The sequence below is a fragment of the Chiloscyllium plagiosum genome, unplaced genomic scaffold (assembly GCF_037043375.1).
Source record: "Chiloscyllium plagiosum isolate Xiang-an unplaced genomic scaffold, Cpla_swu_hap1 HiC_scaffold_50, whole genome shotgun sequence".
In the NCBI taxonomy this organism is placed as follows: Eukaryota; Metazoa; Chordata; class Chondrichthyes; order Orectolobiformes; family Hemiscylliidae; genus Chiloscyllium; species Chiloscyllium plagiosum.
Window position 1 is genome coordinate 19,757,008 of NW_028270188.1, and position 20,029 is coordinate 19,777,036.

A 20,029-nucleotide genomic window follows, 5' to 3' on the forward strand; every position below is an offset into this window, starting at 1 on the left:
TGTGACAGTGCGGCCCTCCCTCAGTCCTGTCCCTATGTCAGTGCCTCCCTCCCTCAGTCCTGTCTCTGTGACAGTGCCTCCCTCCCTCAGTCCTGTCCCTGTGACAGTGCCTCCCTCCCTCAGTCCTGTCCCTGTGACAGTGCCTCCCCCCCTCAGTCCTGTCTCTGTGACAGTGCCTCCCTCCCTCAGTCCTGTCCCTGTGACAGTGCCTCCCTCCCTCAGTCCTGTCCCTGTGACAGTGCCTCCCTCCCTCAGTCCTTACCCTGTGACAGTGTCTCCCTCCCTCAGTCCTGTCCCTGTGACAGTGTCTCCCTCCCTCAGTCCTGTCCCTGTGACAGTGCCCCCCTCCCTCAGTCCTGACCCTGTGACAGTGCCTCCCTCCCTCAGTCCTGACCCTGTGACAGTGCCTCCCTCCCTCAGTCCTGTCCCTGTGACAGTGTCTCCCTCCCTCAGTCCTGACCCTGTGACAGTGCCTCCCTCCCTCAGTCCTGTCCCTGTGACAGTGTCTCCCTCCCTCAGTCCTGACCCTGTGACAGTGCCTCCCTCCCTCAGTCCTGTCCCTGTGACAGTGCGGCCCTCCCTCAGTCCTGTCCCTGTGACAGTGTCTCCCTCCCTCAGTCCTGACCCTGTGACAGTGCCTCCCTCCCTCAGTCCTGTCCCTGTGACAGTGCCTCCCTCCCTCAGTCCTGTCCCTGTGACAGTGCCTCCCTCCCTCAGTCCTGTCCCTGTGACAGTGCCTCCCTCCCTCAGTCCTGACCCTGTGACAGTGTCTCCCTCCCTCAGTCCTGTCCCTGTGACAGTGCCTCCCTCCCTCAGTCCTGTCCCTGTGACAGTGCCTCCCTCCCTCAGTCCTGTCCCTGTGACAGTGCCTCCCTCCCTCAGTCCTGTCCCTGTGACAGTGTCTCCCTCCCTCAGTCCTGACCCTGTGACAGTGTCTCCCTCCCTCAGTCCTGACCCTGTGACAGTGTCTCCCTCCCTCAGTCCTGACCCTGTGACAGTGCCTCCCTCCCTCAGTCCTGTCCCTGTGACAGTGTCTCCCTCCCTCAGTCCTGTCCCTGTGACAGTGTCTCCCTCCCTCAGTCCTGTCCCTGTGACAGTGTCTCCCTCCCTCAGTCCTGACCCTGTGACAGTGCCTCCCTCCCTCAGTCCTGTCCCTGTGACAGTGCCTCCCTCCCTCAGTCCTGACCCTGTGACAGTGCGGCCCTCCCTCAGTCCTGACCCTGTGACAGTGCCTCCCTCCCTCAGTCCTGACCCTGTGACAGTGCGACCCTCCCTCAGTCCTGTCCCTGTGACAGTGCCTCCCTCCCTCAGTCCTGTCCCTGTGACAGTGCCTCCCTCCCTCAGTCCTGTCCCTGTGACAGTGTCTCCCTCCCTCAGTCCTGTCCCTGTGACAGTGCCTCCCTCCCTCAGTCCTGTCCCTGTGACAGTGCCTCCCTCCCTCAGTCCTGACCCTGTGACAGTGCCTCCCTCCCTCAGTCCTGTCCCTGTGACAGTGCCTCCCTCCCTCAGTCCTGTCCCTGTGACAGTGCCTCCCTCCCTCAGTCCTGACCCTGTGACAGTGCCTCCCTCCCTCAGTCCTGACCCTGTGACAGTGCCTCCCCGCCTCAGTCCTGACCCTGTGACAGTGTCTCCCTCCCTCAGTCCTGTCCCTGTGACAGTGTCTCCCTCCCTCAGTCCTGTCCCTGTGACAGTGCGGCCCTCCCTCAGTCCTGACCCTGTGACAGTGTCTCCCTCCCTCAGTCCTGTCCCTGTGACAGTGCCTCCCTCCCTCAGTCCTGACCCTGTGACAGTGCGGCCCTCCCTCAGTCCTGACCCTGTGACAGTGTCTCCCTCCCTCAGTCCTGACCCTGTGACAGTGCCTCCCTCCCTCAGTCCTGTCCTTGTGACAGTGCCTCCCTCCCTCAGTCCTGACCCTGTGACAGTGCCTCCCTCCCTCAGTCCTGTCCCTGTGACAGTGCCTCCCTCCCTCAGTCCTGTCCCTGTGACAGTGCGGCCCTCCCTCAGTCCTGACCCTGTGACATTGCGGCCCTCCCTCAGTCCTGTCCCTGTGACAGTGCGGCCCTCCCTCAGTCCTGTCCCTGTGACAGTGCGGCCCTCCCTCAGTCCTGACCCTGTGACAGTGCGGCCCTCCCTCAGTCCTGTCCCTGTGACAGTGCGGCCCTCCCTCAGTCCTGTCCCTGTGACAGTGCGACCCTCCCTCAGTCCTGACCCTATGACAGTGCGGCCCTCCCTCAGTCCTGTCCCTGTGACAGTGTCTCCCTCCCTCATTCCGACCCTGTGACAGTGCCTCCCTCCCTCAGTCCTGACCCTGTGACAGTGCGGCCCTCCCTCAGTCCTGTCCCTGTGACAGTGCGGCCCTCCCTCAGTCCTGTCCCTGTGACAGTGCCTCCCTCCCTCAGTCCTGTCCCTGTGACAGTGCCTCCCTCCCTCAGTCCTGACCCTGTGACAGTGCGGCCCTCCCTCAGTCCTGTCCCTGTGACAGTGCGGCCCTCCCTCAGTCCTGTCCCTGTGACAGTGCGTCCCTCCCTCAGTCCTGACCCTATGACAGTGCGGCCCTCCCTCAGTCCTGTCCCTGTGACAGTGTCTCCCTCCCTCATTCCGACCCTGTGACAGTGCCTCCCTCCCTCAGTCCTGTCCCTGTGACAGTGCGGCCCTCCCTCAGTCCTGACCCTATGACAGTGCGGCCCTCCCTCAGTCCTGTCCCTGTGACAGTGTCTCCCTCCCTCAGTCCTGACCCTGTGACAGTGCCTCCCTCCCTCAGTCCTGACCCTGTGACAGTGCGGCTCTCCCTCAGTCCTGACGCTGTGACAGTGCGGCCCTCCCTCAGTCCTGACCCTGTGACAGTGCGGCCCTCCCTCAGTCCTGTCCCTGTGACAGTGTCTCCCTCCCTCAGTCCTGACCCTGTGACAGTGCCTCCCTCCCTCAGTCCTGACCCTGTGACAGTGCGGCCCTCCCTCAGTCCTGTCCCTGTGACAGAGCGGCCCTCCCTCAGTCCTGACCCTGTGACATTGCGGCCCTCCCTCAGTCCTGTCCCTGTGACAGTGCCTCCCTCCCTCAGTCCTGTCCCTGTGTCAGTGCCTCCCTCCCTCAGTCCTGACCCTGTGACAGTGCCTCCCTCCCTCAGTCCTGTCCCTGTGACAGTGCCCCCCTCCCTCAGTCCTGTCCCTGTGACAGTGTCTCCCTCCCTCAGTCCTGTCCCTGTGACAGTGCGGCCCTCCCTCAGTCCTGACCCTGTGACAGTGCGGCCCTCCCTCAGTCCTGTCCCTGTGACAGTGCCTCCCTCCCTCAGTCCTGTCCCTGTGACAGTGCCTCCCTCCCTCAGTCCTGTCCCTGTGACAGTGCCTCCCTCCCTCAGTCCTGACCCTGTGACAGTGCCTCCCTCCCTCAGTCCTGTCCCTGTGACAGTGCCTCCCTCCCTCAGTCCTGTCCCTGTGACAGTGCCTCCCTCCCTCAGTCCTGTCCCTGTGACAGTGCCTCCCTCCCTCAGTCCTGACCCTGTGACAGTGCCTCCCTCCCTCAGTCCTGTCCCTGTGACAGTGCCTCCCTCCCTCAGTCCTGACCCTGTGACAGTGCCTCCCTCCCTCAGTCCTGATCCTGTGACAGTGCTGCCCTCCATCAGTCCTGTCCCTGTGACAGTGCCTCCCTCCCTCAGTCCTGACCCTGTGACAGTGCCTCCCTCCCTCAGTCCTGACCCTGTGACAATGTCTCCCTCCCGCAGTCCTGACCCTGTGATAGTGCCTCCCTCCCTCAGTCCTGACCCTGTGACAGTGTCTCCCTCCCTCAGTCCTGACCCTGTGACAGTGCCTCCCTCCCTCAGTCCTGTCCCTGTGACAGTGCCTCCCTCCCTCAGTCCTGTCCCTGTGTCAGTGCCTCCCTCCCTCAGTCCTGACCCTGTGACAGTGCCTCCCTCCCTCAGTCCTGTCCCTGTGACAGTGCCCCCCTCCCTCAGTCCTGTCCCTGTGACAGTGTCTCCCTCCCTCAGTCCTGTCCCTGTGACAGTGCGGCCCTCCCTCAGTCCTGACCCTGTGACAGTGCGGCCCTCCCTCAGTCCTGTCCCTGTGACAGTGCCTCCCTCCCTCAGTCCTGTCCCTGTGACAGTGCCTCCCTCCCTCAGTCCTGTCCCTGTGACAGTGCCTCCCTCCCTCAGTCCTGACCCTGTGACAGTGCCTCCCTCCCTCAGTCCTGTCCCTGTGACAGTGCCTCCCTCCCTCAGTCCTGTCCCTGTGACAGTGCCTCCCTCCCTCAGTCCTGTCCCTGTGACAGTGCCTCCCTCCCTCAGTCCTGACCCTGTGACAGTGCCTCCCTCCCTCAGTCCTGTCCCTGTGACAGTGCCTCCCTCCCTCAGTCCTGACCCTGTGACAGTGCCTCCCTCCCTCAGTCCTGATCCTGTGACAGTGCTGCCCTCCATCAGTCCTGTCCCTGTGACAGTGCCTCCCTCCCTCAGTCCTGACCCTGTGACAGTGCCTCCCTCCCTCAGTCCTGACCCTGTGACAATGTCTCCCTCCCGCAGTCCTGACCCTGTGATAGTGCCTCCCTCCCTCAGTCCTGTCCCTGTGACAGTGCGGCCCTCCCTCAGTCCTGACCCTGTGACAGTGTCTCCCTCCCTCAGTCCTGACCCTGTGACAGTGCCTCCCTCCCTCAGTCCTGTCCCTGTGACAGTGCCTCCCTCCCTCAGTCCTGACCCTGTGACAGTGCCTCCCTCCCTCAGTCCTGACCCTGTGACAGTGCCTCCCTCCCTCAGTCCTGTCCCTGTGACAGTGCCTCCCTCCCTCAGTCCTGACCCTGTGACAGTGCGGCCCTCCCTCAGTCCTGTCCCTGTGACAGAGTCTCCCTCCCTCAGTCCTGTCCCTGTGTTAGTGCCTCCCTCCCTCAGTCCTGTCCCTGTGACAGTGCCTCCCTCCCTCAGTCCTGTCCCTGTGACTGTGCCTCCCTCCCTCAGTCCTGACCCTGTGACAGTGCCTCCCTCCCTCAGTCCTGTCCCTGTGACAGTGCGGCCCTCCCTCAGTCCTGTCCCTGTGACAGTGCCCCCCTCCCTCAGTCCTGACCCTGTGACAGTGTCTCCCTCCCTCAGTCCTGACCCTGTGACAGTGCGGCCCTCCCTCAGTCCTGTCCCTGTGACAGTGCCTCCCTCCCTCAGTCCTGTCCCTGTGACAGTGCCTCCCTCCCTCAGTCCTGACCCTGTGACAGTGCGGCCCTCCCTCAGTCCTGTCCCTGTGTCAGTGCCTCCATCCCTCAGTCCTGTCCCTGTGACAGTGCCTCCCTCCCTCAGTCCTGTCCCTGTGACAGTGCCTCCCTCCCTCAGTCCTGACCCTGTGACAGTGCGGCCCTCCCTCAGTCCTGTCCCTATGTCAGTGCCTCCCTCCCTCAGTCCTGTCTCTGTGACAGTGCCTCCCTCCCTCAGTCCTGTCCCTGTGACAGTGCCTCCCTCCCTCAGTCCTGTCCCTGTGACAGTGCCTCCCTCCCTCAGTCCTGCCCCTGTGACAGTGCCTCCCTCCCTCAGTCCTGTCCCTGTGACAGTGCGGCCCTCCCTCAGTCCTGACCCTGTGACAGTGTCTCCCTCCCTCAGTCCTGACCCTGTGACAGTGCGGCCCTCCCTCAGTCCTGTCCCTGTGACAGTGCCTCCCTCCCTCAGTCCTGTCCCTGTGACAGTGTCTCCCTCCCTCATTCCGACCCTGTGACAGTGCCTCCCTCCCTCAGTCCTGACCCTGTGACAGTGCGGCCCTCCCTCAGTCCTGTCCCTGTGACAGTGCGGCCCTCCCTCAGTCCTGACCCTATGACAGTGCGGCCCTCCCTCAGTCCTGTCCCTGTGACAGTGTCTCCCTCCCTCAGTCCTGACCCTGTGACAGTGCCTCCCTCCCTCAGTCCTGACCCTGTGACAGTGCGGCCCTCCCTCAGTCCTGACGCTGTGACAGTGCGGCCCTCCCTCTGTCCTGACTCTGTGACAGTGCGGCCCTCCCTCAGTCCTGTCCCTGTGACAGTGTCTCCCTCCCTCAGTCCTGACCCTGTGACAGTGCCTCCCTCCCTCAGTCCTGACCCTGTGACAGTGCGGCCCTCCCTCAGTCCTGTCCCTGTGACAGAGCGGCCCTCCCTCAGTCCTGACCCTGTGACATTGCGGCCCTCCCTCAGTCCTGTCCCTGTGACAGTGCCTCCCTCCCTCAGTCCTGTCCCTGTGTCAGTGCCTCCCTCCCTCAGTCCTGACTCTGTGACAGTGCCTCCCTCCCTCAGTCCTGTCCCTGTGACAGTGCCCCCCTCCCTCAGTCCTGTCCCTGTGACAGTGTCTCCCTCCCTCAGTCCTGTCCCTGTGACAGTGCGGGCCTCCCTTAGTCCTGACCCTGTGACAGTGCGGCCCTCCCTCAGTCCTGTCCCTGTGACAGTGCCTCCCTCCCTCAGTCCTGTCCCTGTGACAGTGCCTCCCTCCCTCAGTCCTGTCCCTGTGACAGTGCCTCCCTCCCTCAGTCCTGACCCTGTGACAGTGTCCCCCTCCCTCAGTCCTGTCCCTGTGACAGTGCCTCCCTCCCTCAGTCCTGTCCCTGTGACAGTGCCTCCCTCCCTCAGTCCTGTCCCTGTGACAGTGCCTCCCTCCCTCAGTCCTGACCCTGTGACAGTGCCTCCCTCCCTCAGTCCTGTCCCTGTGACAGTGCCTCCCTCCCTCAGTCCTGACCCTGTGACAGTGCCTCCCTCCCTCAGTCCTGATCCTGTGACAGTGCGGCCCTCCCTCAGTCCTGTCCCTGTGACAGTGCCTCCCTCCCTCAGTCCTGACCCTGTGACAGTGCCTCCCTCCCTCAGTCCTGACCCTGTGACAGTGCGGCCCTCCCTCAGTCCTGTCCCTGTGACAGTGTCTCCCTCCCTCAGTCCTGACCCTGTGACAGTGCCTCCCTCCCTCAGTCCTGACCCTGTGACAGTGCGGCCCTCCCTCAGTCCTGTCCCTGTGACAGAGCGGCCCTCCCTCAGTCCTAACCCTGTGACAGTGCGGCCCTCCCTCAGTCCTGTCCCTGTGACAGTGCGGCCCTCCCTCAGTCCTGTCCTTGTGACAGTGCGGCCCTCCCTCAGTCCTGACCCTGTGACAGTGCGGCCCTCCCTCAGTCCTGTCCCTGTGACAGTGCCTCCCTCCCTCAGTCCTGTCCCTGTGACAGTGCCTCCCTCCCTCAGTCCTGTCCCTGTGACAGTGCGGCCCTCCCTCAGTCCTGTCCCTGTGACAGTGCGGCCCTCCCTCAGTCCTGACCCTGTGACAGTGCGGCCCTCCCTCAGTCCTGACCCTGTGACAGTGCCTCCCTCCCTCAGTCCTGTCCCCGAGACAGTGCCTCCCTCCCTCAGTCCTGTCCCTGTGACAGTGCCTCCCTCCCTCAGTCCTGTCCCTGTGACAGTGCCTCCCTCCCTCAGTCCTGTCCCTGTGACAGTGCGGCCCTCCCTCAGTCCTGTCCCTGTGACAGTGCCTCCCTCCCTCAGTCCTGACCCTGTGACATTGCGGCCCTCCCTCAGTCCTGTCCCTGTGACAGTGCGGCCCTCCCTCAGTCCTGTCCCTGTGACAGTGCGGCCCTCCCTCAGTCCTGACCCTGTGACAGTGCGGCCCTCCCTCAGTCCTGTCCCTGTGACAGTGCGGCCCTCCCTCAGTCCTGACCCTGTGACAGTGCGGCCCTCCCTCAGTCCTGTCCCTGTGACAGTGCCTCCCTCCCTCAGTCCTGACCCTGTGACAGTGCCTCCCTCCCTCAGTCCTGACCCTGTGACAGTGCCTCCCTCCCTCAGTCCTGACCCTGTGACAGTGCCTCCCTCCCTCAGTCCTGACCCTGTGACAGTGTCCCCCTCCCTCAGTCCTGTCCCTGTGACAGTGCCTCCCTCCCTCAGTCCTGACCCTGTGACAGTGCGGCCCTCCCTCAGTCCTGACCCTGTGACAGTGCCTCCCTCCCTCAGTCCTGTCCCTGTGACAGTGCGGCCCTCCCTCAGTCCTGACCCTGTGACAGTGCGGCCCTCTCTCAGTGATGTTCACCGCGGTGATTTCTCTCTTCAGGGGTTCCAGTCTGTGCTGCCAAGTGCTGTCTGTGTTCAGGGGGAGTGATGGTTTCTCCCACTCACTGAGCACTGGGAGCTGCTCCCTCAGCGGGGGTGACAGTGTGACCTCTCCAGTAAATGTTCCTGTCCATCCTTTTCTCCCACAGCACATGTGTCTGTTTCCAACGTTGATCCTGTTCGGGAGTTTGATGAGGGGACGGATGGTGTTCTGAGGTGTACGGTGACAGGAATCCCTCAGCCCACAGTCACCTGGATCCGGGATTCGTGGGACGTGCTCCAGACTGCGCAGGGTGAGTGATTAGGGAATGGCCTGCTCAGACCCTCACAGTCTGTAACCTTCCACCAGGACAGCATGGGAACGGTGCTCCCAGTGTGGGTCTGACTGAGGGATACGGAGACTGGAACTGTGCACGGTGCTCCCCGTATGGGTCTGACTGAGGGATACGGAGACTGGAACTGTGCACGGTGCTCCGAGTGTGGGTCTAACTGAGGGATACGGAGACTGGAACTGTGCACGATGCTCCGAGTGTGGGTCTAACGGAGGGATACGGAGACTGGAACTGTGCACAGTGCTCCGAGTGTGGGTCTAACTGAGGCATACGGAGACTGGAACTGTGCACGGTGCTCCGTGTGTGGGTCTAACGGAGGGATACGGAGACTGGAACTGTGCACAGTGCTCCGAGTGTGGGTCTAACTGAGGGATACGGAGACTGGAACTGTGCACGGTGCTCCGAGTGTGGGTCTAACTGAGGGGTACGGAGACTGGAACTGTGCACGATGCTCCGAGAGTGGGTCTAACTGAGGGATACAGAGACTGGAACTGTACACGGTGCTCCAAGTGTGGGTCTAACTGAGGGGTACGGAGACTGGAACTGTGCACAGTGCTCCGAGTGTGGGTCTAACTGAGGGATACGGAGACTGGAACTGTACACGGTGCTCCAAGTGTGGGTCTAACTGAGGGATACGGAGACTGGAACTGTGCATAGTGCTCCGGGTGTGGGTCTAACTGAGGGATACGGAGACTGGAACTGTGCACGGTGCTCCGAGTATGGGTCTAACTGAGGGGTACGGAGACTGGAACTGTGCACGATGCTCCGAGAGTGGGTCTAACTGAGGGATACAGAGACTGGAACTGTGCACGATGCTCCGAGAGTGTGTCTGACTGAGGGATACGGAGATTGGAACTGTACACGGTGCTCCGAGTGTGGGTCTAACTGAGGGATACAGAGACTGGAACTGTGCACGGTGCTCCGAGAGTGTGTCTGACTGAGGGATACGGAGATTGGAACTGTACACGGTGCTCCGAGTGTGGGTCTAACTGAGGGATACAGAGACTGGAACTGTGCACGGTGCTCCGAGTGTAGGTCTGACTGAGGGATACGGAGACTGGAACTGTACACGGTGCTCCGAGTGTGGGTCTGACTGAGGGATACGGAGACTGGAACTGTGCACGATGCTCCGAGTGTGGGTCTAACTGATGGATACGGAGACTGGAACTGTGAACGATGCTCCGAGAGTGTGTCTGACTGAGGGATACGGAGACTGGAACTGTGCACGGTGCTCCGAGTGTGGCTCTGACTGAGGGATACGGAGACTGGAACTGTACACGGTGCTCCGGGTGTGTGTCTAACTGAGGGATACGGAGACTGGAACTGTGCACGATGCTCCGAGAGTGGGTCTGACTGAGGGATACGGAGACTGGAACTGTGCACGGTGCTCCGAGTGTGGGTCTGACTGAGGGATACGGAGACTGGAACTGTACACGGTGCTCCGAGTGTGGGTCTGACTGACGGATACGGAGACTGGAACTGTGCACGGTGCTCCGAGTGTGGGTCTGACTGAGGGATACGGAGACTGGAACTGTACACGGTGCTCCGAGTGTGGGTCTGACTGACGGATACGGAGACTGGAACTGTGCACGGTGCTCCGAGTGTGGGTCTGACTGAGGGATACGGAGACTGGAACTGTACACGGTGCTCCGAGTGTGGGTCTAACTGAGGGGTACGGAGACTGGAACTGTACACGGTGCTCCGAGTGTGGGTCTAACTGAGGGATACGGAGACTGGAACTGTGCACGGTGCTCCGAGTGTGGGTCTAACTGAGGGATACGGAGACTGGAACTGTGCACGGTGCTCCGAGTGTGGGTCTGACTGAGGGATACGGAGACTGGAACTGTGCACGGTGCTCCGAGTGTGAGTCTGACTGAGGGGGACGGAGACTGGAACTGTGCACGGTGCTCCGAGTGTGGGTATAACTAAGGGATACGGAGACTGGAACTGTGCACAGTGCTCCGAGTGTGGCTCTAACTGAGGGATACGGAGACTGGAACTGTGCACGGTGCTCCGAGTGTGAGTCTGACTGAGGGGTACGGAGACTGGAACTGTGCACGGTGCTCCGAGTGTGGGTATAACTAAGGGATACGGAGACTGGAACTGTGCACGGTGCTCCCAGTGTGGGTCTGACTGAGGGATACGGAGACTGTAACTGTGCACGGTGCTCCGAGTGTGGGACTGACTGAGGGATATGGAGACTGGAACTGTGCACGGTGCTCCGAGTGTGGGTCTAACTGAGGGATACGGACACTGGAACTGTGCACGGTGCTCCGAGTGTGGGTCCAACTGAGGGATACGGAGACTGGAACTGTGCACGGTGCTCCGAGTGTGAGTCTGACTGAGGGGTACAGAGACTGGAACTGTGCACGGTGCTCCGAGTGGGTCTAACTGAGGGATACGGAGACTGGGACTGTGCACGGTGCTCCGAATGTGTCTATAACTGAGGGATACGGAGACTGGAACTGTGCACGGTGCTCCGAGTGTGGGTCTGACTGAGGGATACGGAGACTGGAACTGTGCACGGTGCTCCGAGTGTGTGTCTAACTGAGGGATACAGAAACTGGAACTGTGCACAGTGCTCCGAGTGTGGGTCTAACTGAGGGATACGGAGACTGGAACTGTGCACGGTGCTCCGAGTGTGGGTCTAACTGAGGGATACGGAGACTGGAACTGTGCACGGTGCTCCGAGTGTGGGTCTGACTGAGGGATACGGAGACTGAAACTGTACATGGTGCTCCGAGTGTGGGTCTAACTGAGGGATACGGAGACTGGAACTGCACGGTGCTCCGAGTCTGGGTCTGACTGACGGCTACGGAGACTGGAACTGTGCACGGTGTCCGAGTGTGGGTCGAACTGAGGGATTTGGAGACTGGAACTGTGCATGGTGCTCCGAGTGTGGGTCTGACTGAGGGATACGGAGACTGGAACTGTACACGGTGCTCCGAGTGTGGGTCTGACTGAGGGGGACGGAGACTGGAACTGTGCACGGTGCTCCGAGTGTGGGTATAACTAAGGGATACGGAGACTGGAACTGTGCACAGTGCTCCGAGTGTGGCTCTAACTGAGGGATACGGAGACTGGAACTGTGCACGGTGCTCCGAGTGTGAGTCTGACTGAGGGGTACGGAGACTGGAACTGTGCACGGTGCTCCGAGTGTGGGTATAACTAAGGGATACGGAGACTGGAACTGTGCACGGTGCTCCCAGTGTGGGTCTGACTGAGGGATACGGAGACTGTAACTGTGCACGGTGCTCCGAGTGTGGGACTGACTGAGGGATACGGAGACTGGAACTGTGCACGGTGCTCCGAGTGTGGGTCTAACTGAGGGATACGGACACTGGAACTGTGCACGGTGCTCCGAGTGTGGGTCCAACTGAGGGATACGGAGACTGGAACTGTGCACGGTGCTCCGAGTGTGAGTCTGACTGAGGGGTACAGAGACTGGAACTGTGCACGGTGCTCCGAGTGGGTCTAACTGAGGGATACGGAGACTGGGACTGTGCACGGTGCTCCGAATGTGTCTATAACTGAGGGATACGGAGACTGGAACTGTGCACGGTGCTCCGAGTGTGGGTCTGACTGAGGGATACGGAGACTGGAACTGTGCACGGTGCTCCGAGTGTGTGTCTAACTGAGGGATACAGAAACTGGAACTGTGCACAGTGCTCCGAGTGTGGGTCTAACTGAGGGATACGGAGACTGGAACTGTGCACGGTGCTCCGAGTGTGGGTCTAACTGAGGGATACGGAGACTGGAACTGTGCACGGTGCTCCGAGTGTGGGTCTGACTGAGGGATACGGAGACTGAAACTGTACATGGTGCTCCGAGTGTGGGTCTAACTGAGGGATACGGAGACTGGAACTGCACGGTGCTCCGAGTCTGGGTCTGACTGACGGCTACGGAGACTGGAACTGTGCACGGTGTCCGAGTGTGGGTCGAACTGAGGGATTTGGAGACTGGAACTGTGCATGGTGCTCCGAGTGTGCGTCTGACTGACGGATACGGAGACTGGAACTGTGCGCGGTGGTCCGAGTGTGTGTCTAACTGAGGGATACGGAGACTGGAACTGTGCACAGTGCTCCGAGTGTGGGTCTGACTGAGGGATATGGAGACTGGAACTGTGCACGGTGCTCCGAGTGTGGGTCTAACTGAGGGATAGAGAGACTGGAACTGTGCACGGTGCTCCGAGTGTGGGTCTAACTGAGGGATAGAGAGACTGGAACTGTGCTCGGTGCTCCGAGTGTGAGTCTAACTGAGGGATGGAGACTGGAACTGAGCACGGTGCTCCGAGTGTGGGTCTAACTGATGGATACGGAGACTGGAACTGTGAACGATGCTCCGAGAGTGTGTCTGGCTGAGGGATACGGAGACTGGAACTGTACATGGTGCTCCGAGTGTGGGTCTGACTGAGGGGTACGGAGACTGGAACTGTGCACGGTGCTCCGAGTGTGGGTCTGACTGAGGGATACGGAGACTGGAACTGTACACGGTGCTTCGGGTGTGGGTCTAACTGAGGGATACGGAGACTGGAACTGTGCACGGTGCTCCGAGTGTGGGTCTAACTGAGGGATACGGAGACTGGAACTGTGCACGATGCTCCGAGAGTGGGTCTGACTGAGGGATACGGAGACTGGAACTGTGCACGGTGCTCCGAGTGTGGGTCTGACTGAGGGATACGGAGACTGGAACTGTACACGGTGCTCCGAGTGTGGGTCTGACTGAGGGATACGGAGACTGGAACTGTACACGGTGCTCCGAGTGTGGGTCTGACTGAGGGGTACGGAGACTGGAACTGTGCACGGTGCTCCGAGTGTGGGCCTGACTGAGGGATACGGAGACTGGAACTGTACACGGTGCTCCGAGTGTGGGTCTGACTGAGGGGTACGGAGACTGGAACTGTGCACGGTGCTCCGAGAGTGGGTCTGACTGAGGGATACGGAGACTGGAACTGTACACGGTGCTCCGAGTGTGGGTCTGACTGAGGGGTACGGAGACTGGAACTGTGCACGGTGCTCCGAGTGTGGGCCTGACTGAGGGATACGGAGACTCGAACTGTACACGGTGCTCCGAGTGTGGGTCTGACTGAGGGATACGGAGACTGGAACTGTGCACGGTGCTCCGAGTGTGGGTCTGACTGAGGGATACGGAGACTGGAACTGTGCACGGTGCTCCAAGTGTGGGTCTGACTGAGGGATACAGAGACTGTAACTGTGCACGGTGCTCCGAGTGTGGGTCTAACTGAGGGATACGGAGACTGGAACTGTGCACAGTGCTCCGAGTATGGTTCTAACTGTGGGATAGGAGACTGTAACTGTGCACGGTGCTCCGAGTGTGGGTCTGACTGAGGGATACAGAGACTGTAACTGTGCACGGTGCTCCGAGTGTGGGTCTGACTGAGGGATACCAGAGACTGGAACTGTGCACAGTGCTCCGAGTGTGGGTCTGACTGAGGGATACGGAGACTGGAACTGTGCACGGTGCTCCGAGTGTGGGTCTAACTGAGGGATGGAGACTGGAACTGTGCACGGTGCTCCGAGTGTGGGTCTGACTGAGGGATACGGAGACTGGAACTGTGCACGGTGCTCCGAGTGTGTGTCTAGCTGAGGGATACCAGAGACTGGAACTGTGCCCAGAGCTCCGAGTGTGGGTCTAACTGAGGGATGGAGACTGGAACTGTGCACGGTGCTCCGAGTGTGGGTCTGACTGAGGGATACGGAGACTGGAACTGTGCACGGTGCTCCGAGTGTGGGTCTGACTGACGGATACGGAGACTGGAACTGTGCACGGTGCTCCGAGTGTGTGTCTAGCTGAGGGATACCAGAGACTGGAACTGTGCACGGTGCTCCGAGTGTGGGTCTGACTGAGGGATACGGAGACTGGAACTGTGCACGGTGCTCCGAGTGTGGGTCTGACTGACGGATACGGAGACTGGAACTGTGCATGATGCTCCGAGTGTGTGTCTAACTGATGGATACGGAGACTGGAACTGTGCACGATGCTCCGAGTGTGGGTCTGACTGAGGGATACGGAGACTGGAACTGTACACGGTGCTCCGAGTGTGGGTCTGACTGAGGGGTACGGAGACTGGAACTGTGCACGGTGCTCCGAGTGTGGGTCTGACTGAGGGATGCGGAGACTGGAACTGTACACGGTGCTCCGAGTGTGGGTCTAACTGAGGGATACGGAGACTGGAACTGCGCATGTGCTCCGAGTGTGGGTCTGACTGAGGGATACGGAGACTGGAACTGTGCACGATGCTCCGAGAGTGTGTCTGACTGAGGGATACGGAGACTGGAACTGTACACGGTGCTCCGAGTGTGGGTCTGACTGAGGGGTACGGAGACTGGAACTGTGCACGGTGCTCCGAGTGTGGGTCTAACTGAGGGATACGGAGACTGGAACTGTGCACGGTGCTCCGAGTGTGAGTCTGACTGAGGGGTATGGAGAATGGAACTGTGCACGGTGCTCCGAGTGTGGGTCTAACTGAGGGATACGGAGACTGGAACTGCGCACGGTGCTCCGAGTGTGGGTCTGACTGAGGGATATGGAGACTGTAACTGTGCACGGTGCTCCGAGTGTGGGACTGACTGAGGGATATGGAGACTGGAACTGTGCACGGTGCTCCGAATGTTGGTCTAACTGAGGGATACGGAGACTGGAACTGTGCACGGTGCTCCGAGTGTGGGTCCAACTGAGGGATACGGAGACTGGAACTGTGCACGGTGCTCCGAGTGTGAGTCTGACTGAGGGGTACGGAGACTGGAACTGTGCACGGTGCTCCGAGTGTGGGTCTAACTGAGGGATACGGAGACTCGGACTGTGCACGGTGCTCCGAATGTGGGTATAACTGAGGGATACGGAGACTGGAACTGTGCACGGTGCTCCGAGTCTGGGTCTGACTGAGGGATACGGAGACTGGAACTGTGCACGGTGCTCCGAGTGTGTGTCTAACTGAGGGATACAGAAACTGGAACTGTGCACAGTGCTCCGAGTGTGGGTCTAACTGAGGGATACGGAGACTGGAACTGTGCACGGTGCTCCCAGTGTGGGTCTGACTGAGGGATACGGAGACTGAAACTGTACATGGTGCTCCGAGTGTGGGTCTAACTGAGGGATGCGGAGACTGGAACTGCACGGTGCTCCGAGTGTGGGTCTGACTGACGGATACGGAGACTGGAACTGTGCACGGTGTCCGAGTGTGGGTCGAACTGAGGGATTTGGGGACTGGAACTGTGCACGGTGCTCCGAGTGTGCGTCTGACTGACGGATACGGAGACTGGAACTGTGCACGGTGCTCCGAGTGTGTGTCTAATTGAGGGATACGGAGACTGTAAGTGTGCACAGTGCTCCGAGTGTGGGACTGACTGAGGGATAAGGAGACTGGAACTGTGCACGGTGCTCCGAGTGTGGGTCTAACTGAGGGATAGAGAGACTGGAACTGTGCTCGGTGCTCCGAGTGTGGGTCTAATTGAGGGAAACGGAGACTGTAAGTGTGCACAGTGCTCCGAGTGTGGGACTGACTGAGGGATAAGGAGACTGGAACTGTGCACGGTGCTCCGAGTGTGGGTCTAACTGAGGGATAGAGAGACTGGAACTGTGCACGGTGCTCCGAGTGTGGGTCTAACTGAGGGATACAGAGACTGGAACTGTGCTCGGTGCTCCGAGTGTGGGTCTAACTGAGGGATACGGAGACTGGAACTGTGCACGGTGCTCCGAGTGTGGGTCTAACTGAGGGATAGAGAGACTGGAACTGTGCTCGGTGCTCCGAGTGTGGGTCTAACTGAGGGATACGGAGACTGGAACTGTACACGGTGCTCCGAGTGTGGGTCTGACTGAGGGGTACGGAGACTGGAACTGTGCACGGTGCTCCGAGTGTGGGTCTGACTGAGGCATACGGAGACTGGAACTGTGCATGATGCTCCGAGTGTGTGTCTAACTGATGGATACGGAGACTGGAACTGTGCACGATGCTCCGAGAGTGGGTCTGACTGAGGGATACGGAGACTGGAACTGTACACGGTGCTCCGAGTGTGGGTCTGACTGAGGGATACGGAGACTGGAACTGTGCACGGTGCTCCGAGTGTGGGTCTGACTGAGGCATACGGAGACTGGAACTGTACACGGTGCTCCGGGTGTGTGTCTGACTGAGGGATACAGAGACTGGAACTGTGCATGATGCTCCGAGTGTGTGTCTAACTGATGGATACGGAGACTGGAACTGTGCACGATGCTCCGAGAGTGGGTCTGACTGAGGGATACGGAGACTGGAACTGTACACGGTGCTCCGAGTGTGGGTCTGACTGAGGGATACGGAGACTGGAACTGTGCACGGTGCTCCGAGTGTGGGTCTGACTGAGGCATACGGAGACTGGAACTGTGCATAATGCTCCGAGTGTGTGTCTAACTGATGGATACGGAGACTGGAACTGTGCACGATGCTCCGAGAGTGGGTCTGACTGAGGGATACGGAGACTGAAACTGTACACGGTGCTCCGAGTGTGGGTCTAACTGAGGGATACGGAGACTGGAACTGTGCACGGTGCTCCGAGTGTGGGTCTAACTGTGGGATACGGAGACTGGAACTGTGCACCGTGTTCCGAGTGTGGGTCTGACTGAGGGGTACGGAGACTGGAACTGTGCACGGTGCTCCGAGTGTGGGTCTAACTGAGGGATACGGAGACTGGAACTGTGCACGGTGCTCCGAGTGTGGGACTGACTGAGGGATATGGAGACTGGAACTGTGCACGGTGCTCCGAATGTGGGTCTAACTGAGGGATACGGAGACTGGAACTGTGCACGGTGCTCCGAGTGTGGGTCCAACTGAGGGATACGGAGACTGGAACTGTGCACGGTGCTCCGAGTGTGAGTCTGACTGAGGGGTACGGAGACTGGAACTGTGCACGGTGCTCCGAGTGTGGGTCTAACTGAGGGATACGGAGACTCGGACTGTGCACGGTGCTCCGAATGTGGGTATAACCGAGGGATACGGAGACTGGAACTGTGCACGGTGCTCCGAGTGTGGGTCTGACTGAGGGATACGGAGACTGGAACTGTGCACGGTGCTCCGAGTGTGTGTCTAACTGAGGGATACAGAATCTGGAACTGTGCACAGTGCTCCGAGTGTGGGTCTAACTGAGGGATACGGAGACTGGAACTATGCACGGTGCTCCCAGTGTGGGTCTGACTGAGGGATACGGAGACTGAAACTGTACATGGTGCTCCGAGTGTGGGTCTAACTGAGGGATGCGGAGACTGGAACTGCACGGTGCTCCGAGTGTGGGTCTGACTGACGGATACGGAGACTGGAACTGTGCACGGTGTCCGAGTGTGGGTCGAACTGAGGGATTTGGGGACTGGAACTGTGCACGGTGCTCCGAGTGTCCGTCTGACTGACGGATACGGAGACTGGAACTGTGCACGGTGCTCCGAGTGTGTGTCTAATTGAGGGATACGGAGACTGTAAGTGTGCACAGTGCTCCGAGTGTGGGACTGACTGAGGGATAAGGAGACTGGAACTGTGCACGGTGCTCCGAGTGTGGGTCTAACTGAGGGATAGAGAGACTGGAACTGTGCTCGGTGCTCCGAGTGTGGGTCTAACTGAGGGATACAGAGACTGGAACTGTGCTCGGTGCTCCGAGTGTGGGTCTAACTGAGGGATACGGAGACTGGAACTGTGCACGGTGCTCCGAGTGTGGGTCTCCCTGAGGGATAGAGAGACTGGAACTGTGCTCGGTGCTCCGAGTGTGGGTCTAACTGAGGGATACAGAGACTGGAACTGTGCACGGTGCTCCGAGTGTGGGTCTGACTGAGGGATACGGAGACTGGAACTGTGCATGATGCTCCGAGAGTGTGTCAGACTGAGGGATACGGAGACTGGAACTGTGTACGGTGCTCCGAGTGTGGGTCTAACTGAGGGATACGGAGACTGGAACTGTACACGGTGCTCCGAGTGTGGGTCTGACTGAGGGGTACGGAGACTGGAACTGTGCACGGTGCTCCGAGTGTGGGTCTGACTGAGGCATACGGAGACTGGAACTGTGCATGATGCTCCGAGTGTGTGTCTAACTGATGGATACGGAGACTGGAACTGTGCACGATGCTCCGAGAGTGGGTCTGACTGAGGGATACGGAGACTGGAACTGTACACGGTGCTCCGAGTGTGGGTCTGACTGAGGGATACGGAGACTGGAACTGTGCACGGTGCTCCGAGTGTGGGTCTGACTGAGGCATACGGAGACTGGAACTGTACACGGTGCTCCGGGTGTGTGTCTGACTGAGGGATACAGAGACTGGAACTGTGCATGATGCTCCGAGTGTGTGTCTAACTGATGGATACGGAGACTGGAACTGTGCACGATGCTCCGAGAGTGGGTCTGACTGAGGGATACGGAGACTGGAACTGTACACGGTGCTCCGAGTGTGGGTCTGACTGAGGGATACGGAGACTGGAACTGTGCACGGTGCTCCGAGTGTGGGTCTGACTGAGGCATACGGAGACTGGAACTGTGCATAATGCTCCGAGTGTGTGTCTAACTGATGGATACGGAGACTGGAACTGTGCACGATGCTCCGAGAGTGGGTCTGACTGAGCGATACGGAGACTGAAACTGTACACGGTGCTCCGAGTGTGGGTCTAACTGAGGGATACGGAGACTGGAACTGTGCACGGTGCTCCGAGTGTGGGTCTAACTGTGGGATACGGAGACTGGAACTGTGCACCGTGTTCCGAGTGTGGGTCTGACTGAGGGGTACGGAGACTGGAACTGTGCACGGTGCTCCGAGTGTGTGTCTAACTGAGGGATACGGAGACTGGAACTGTGCACGGTGCTCCGAGTGTGGGACTGACTGAGGGATATGGAGACTGGAACTGTGCACGGTGCTCCGAATGTGGGTCTAACTGAGGGATACGGAGACTGGAACTGTGCACGGTGCTCCGAGTGTGGGTCCAACTGAGGGATACGGAGACTGGAACTGTGCACGGTGCTCCGAGTGTGAGTCTGACTGAGGGGTACGGAGACTGGAACTGTGCACGGTGCTCCGAGTGTGGGTCTAACTGAGGGATACGGAGACTCGGACTGTGCACGGTGCTCCGAATGTGGGTATAACCGAGGGATACGGAGACTGGAACTGTGCACGGTGCTCCGAGTGTGGGTCTGACTGAGGGATACGGAGACTGGAACTGTGCACGGTGCTCCGAGTGTGTGTCTAACTGAGGGATACAGAAACTGGAACTGTGCACAGTGCTCCGAGTGTGGGTCTAACTGAGGGATACGGAGACTGGAACTGTGCACGGTGCTCCCAGTGTGGGTCTGACTGAGGGATACGGAGACTGAAACTGTACATGGTGCTCCGAGTGTGGGTCTAACTGAGGGATGCGGAGACTGGAACTGCACGGTGCTCCGAGTGTGGGTCTGACTGACGGATACGGAGACTGGAACTGTGCACGGTGTCCGAGTGTGGGTCGAACTGAGGGATTTGGGGACTGGAACTGTGCACGGTGCTCCGAGTGTGGGTCTAACTGAGGGATACAGAGACTGGAACTGTGCACGGTGCTCCGAGTGTGGGTCTGACTGAGGGATACGGAGACTGGAACTGTGCATGATGCTCCGAGAGTGTGTCAGACTGAGGGATACGGAGACTGGAACTGTGTACGGTGCTCCGAGTGTGGGTCTAACTGAGGGATACGGAGA

At 59.7% G+C, this 20,029-nt stretch overlaps 1 protein-coding gene across 5 annotated transcripts in view; it reads left to right on the top strand.

The window, feature by feature from the left end:
• Positions 1-20,029, top strand: part of LOC148135253 (uncharacterized) — a 147,697-nt gene that overhangs the window by 82,900 nt on the left and 44,768 nt on the right. For all 5 annotated transcript variants that reach the window (XM_087984987.1, XM_087984991.1, XM_087984988.1 and 2 more), the window contains one exon: positions 8,154-8,297. In XM_087984987.1, the coding sequence (XP_087841113.1) occupies positions 8,154-8,297 (144 nt within the window). The remainder of the gene's footprint in view (positions 1-8,153; positions 8,298-20,029) is intronic.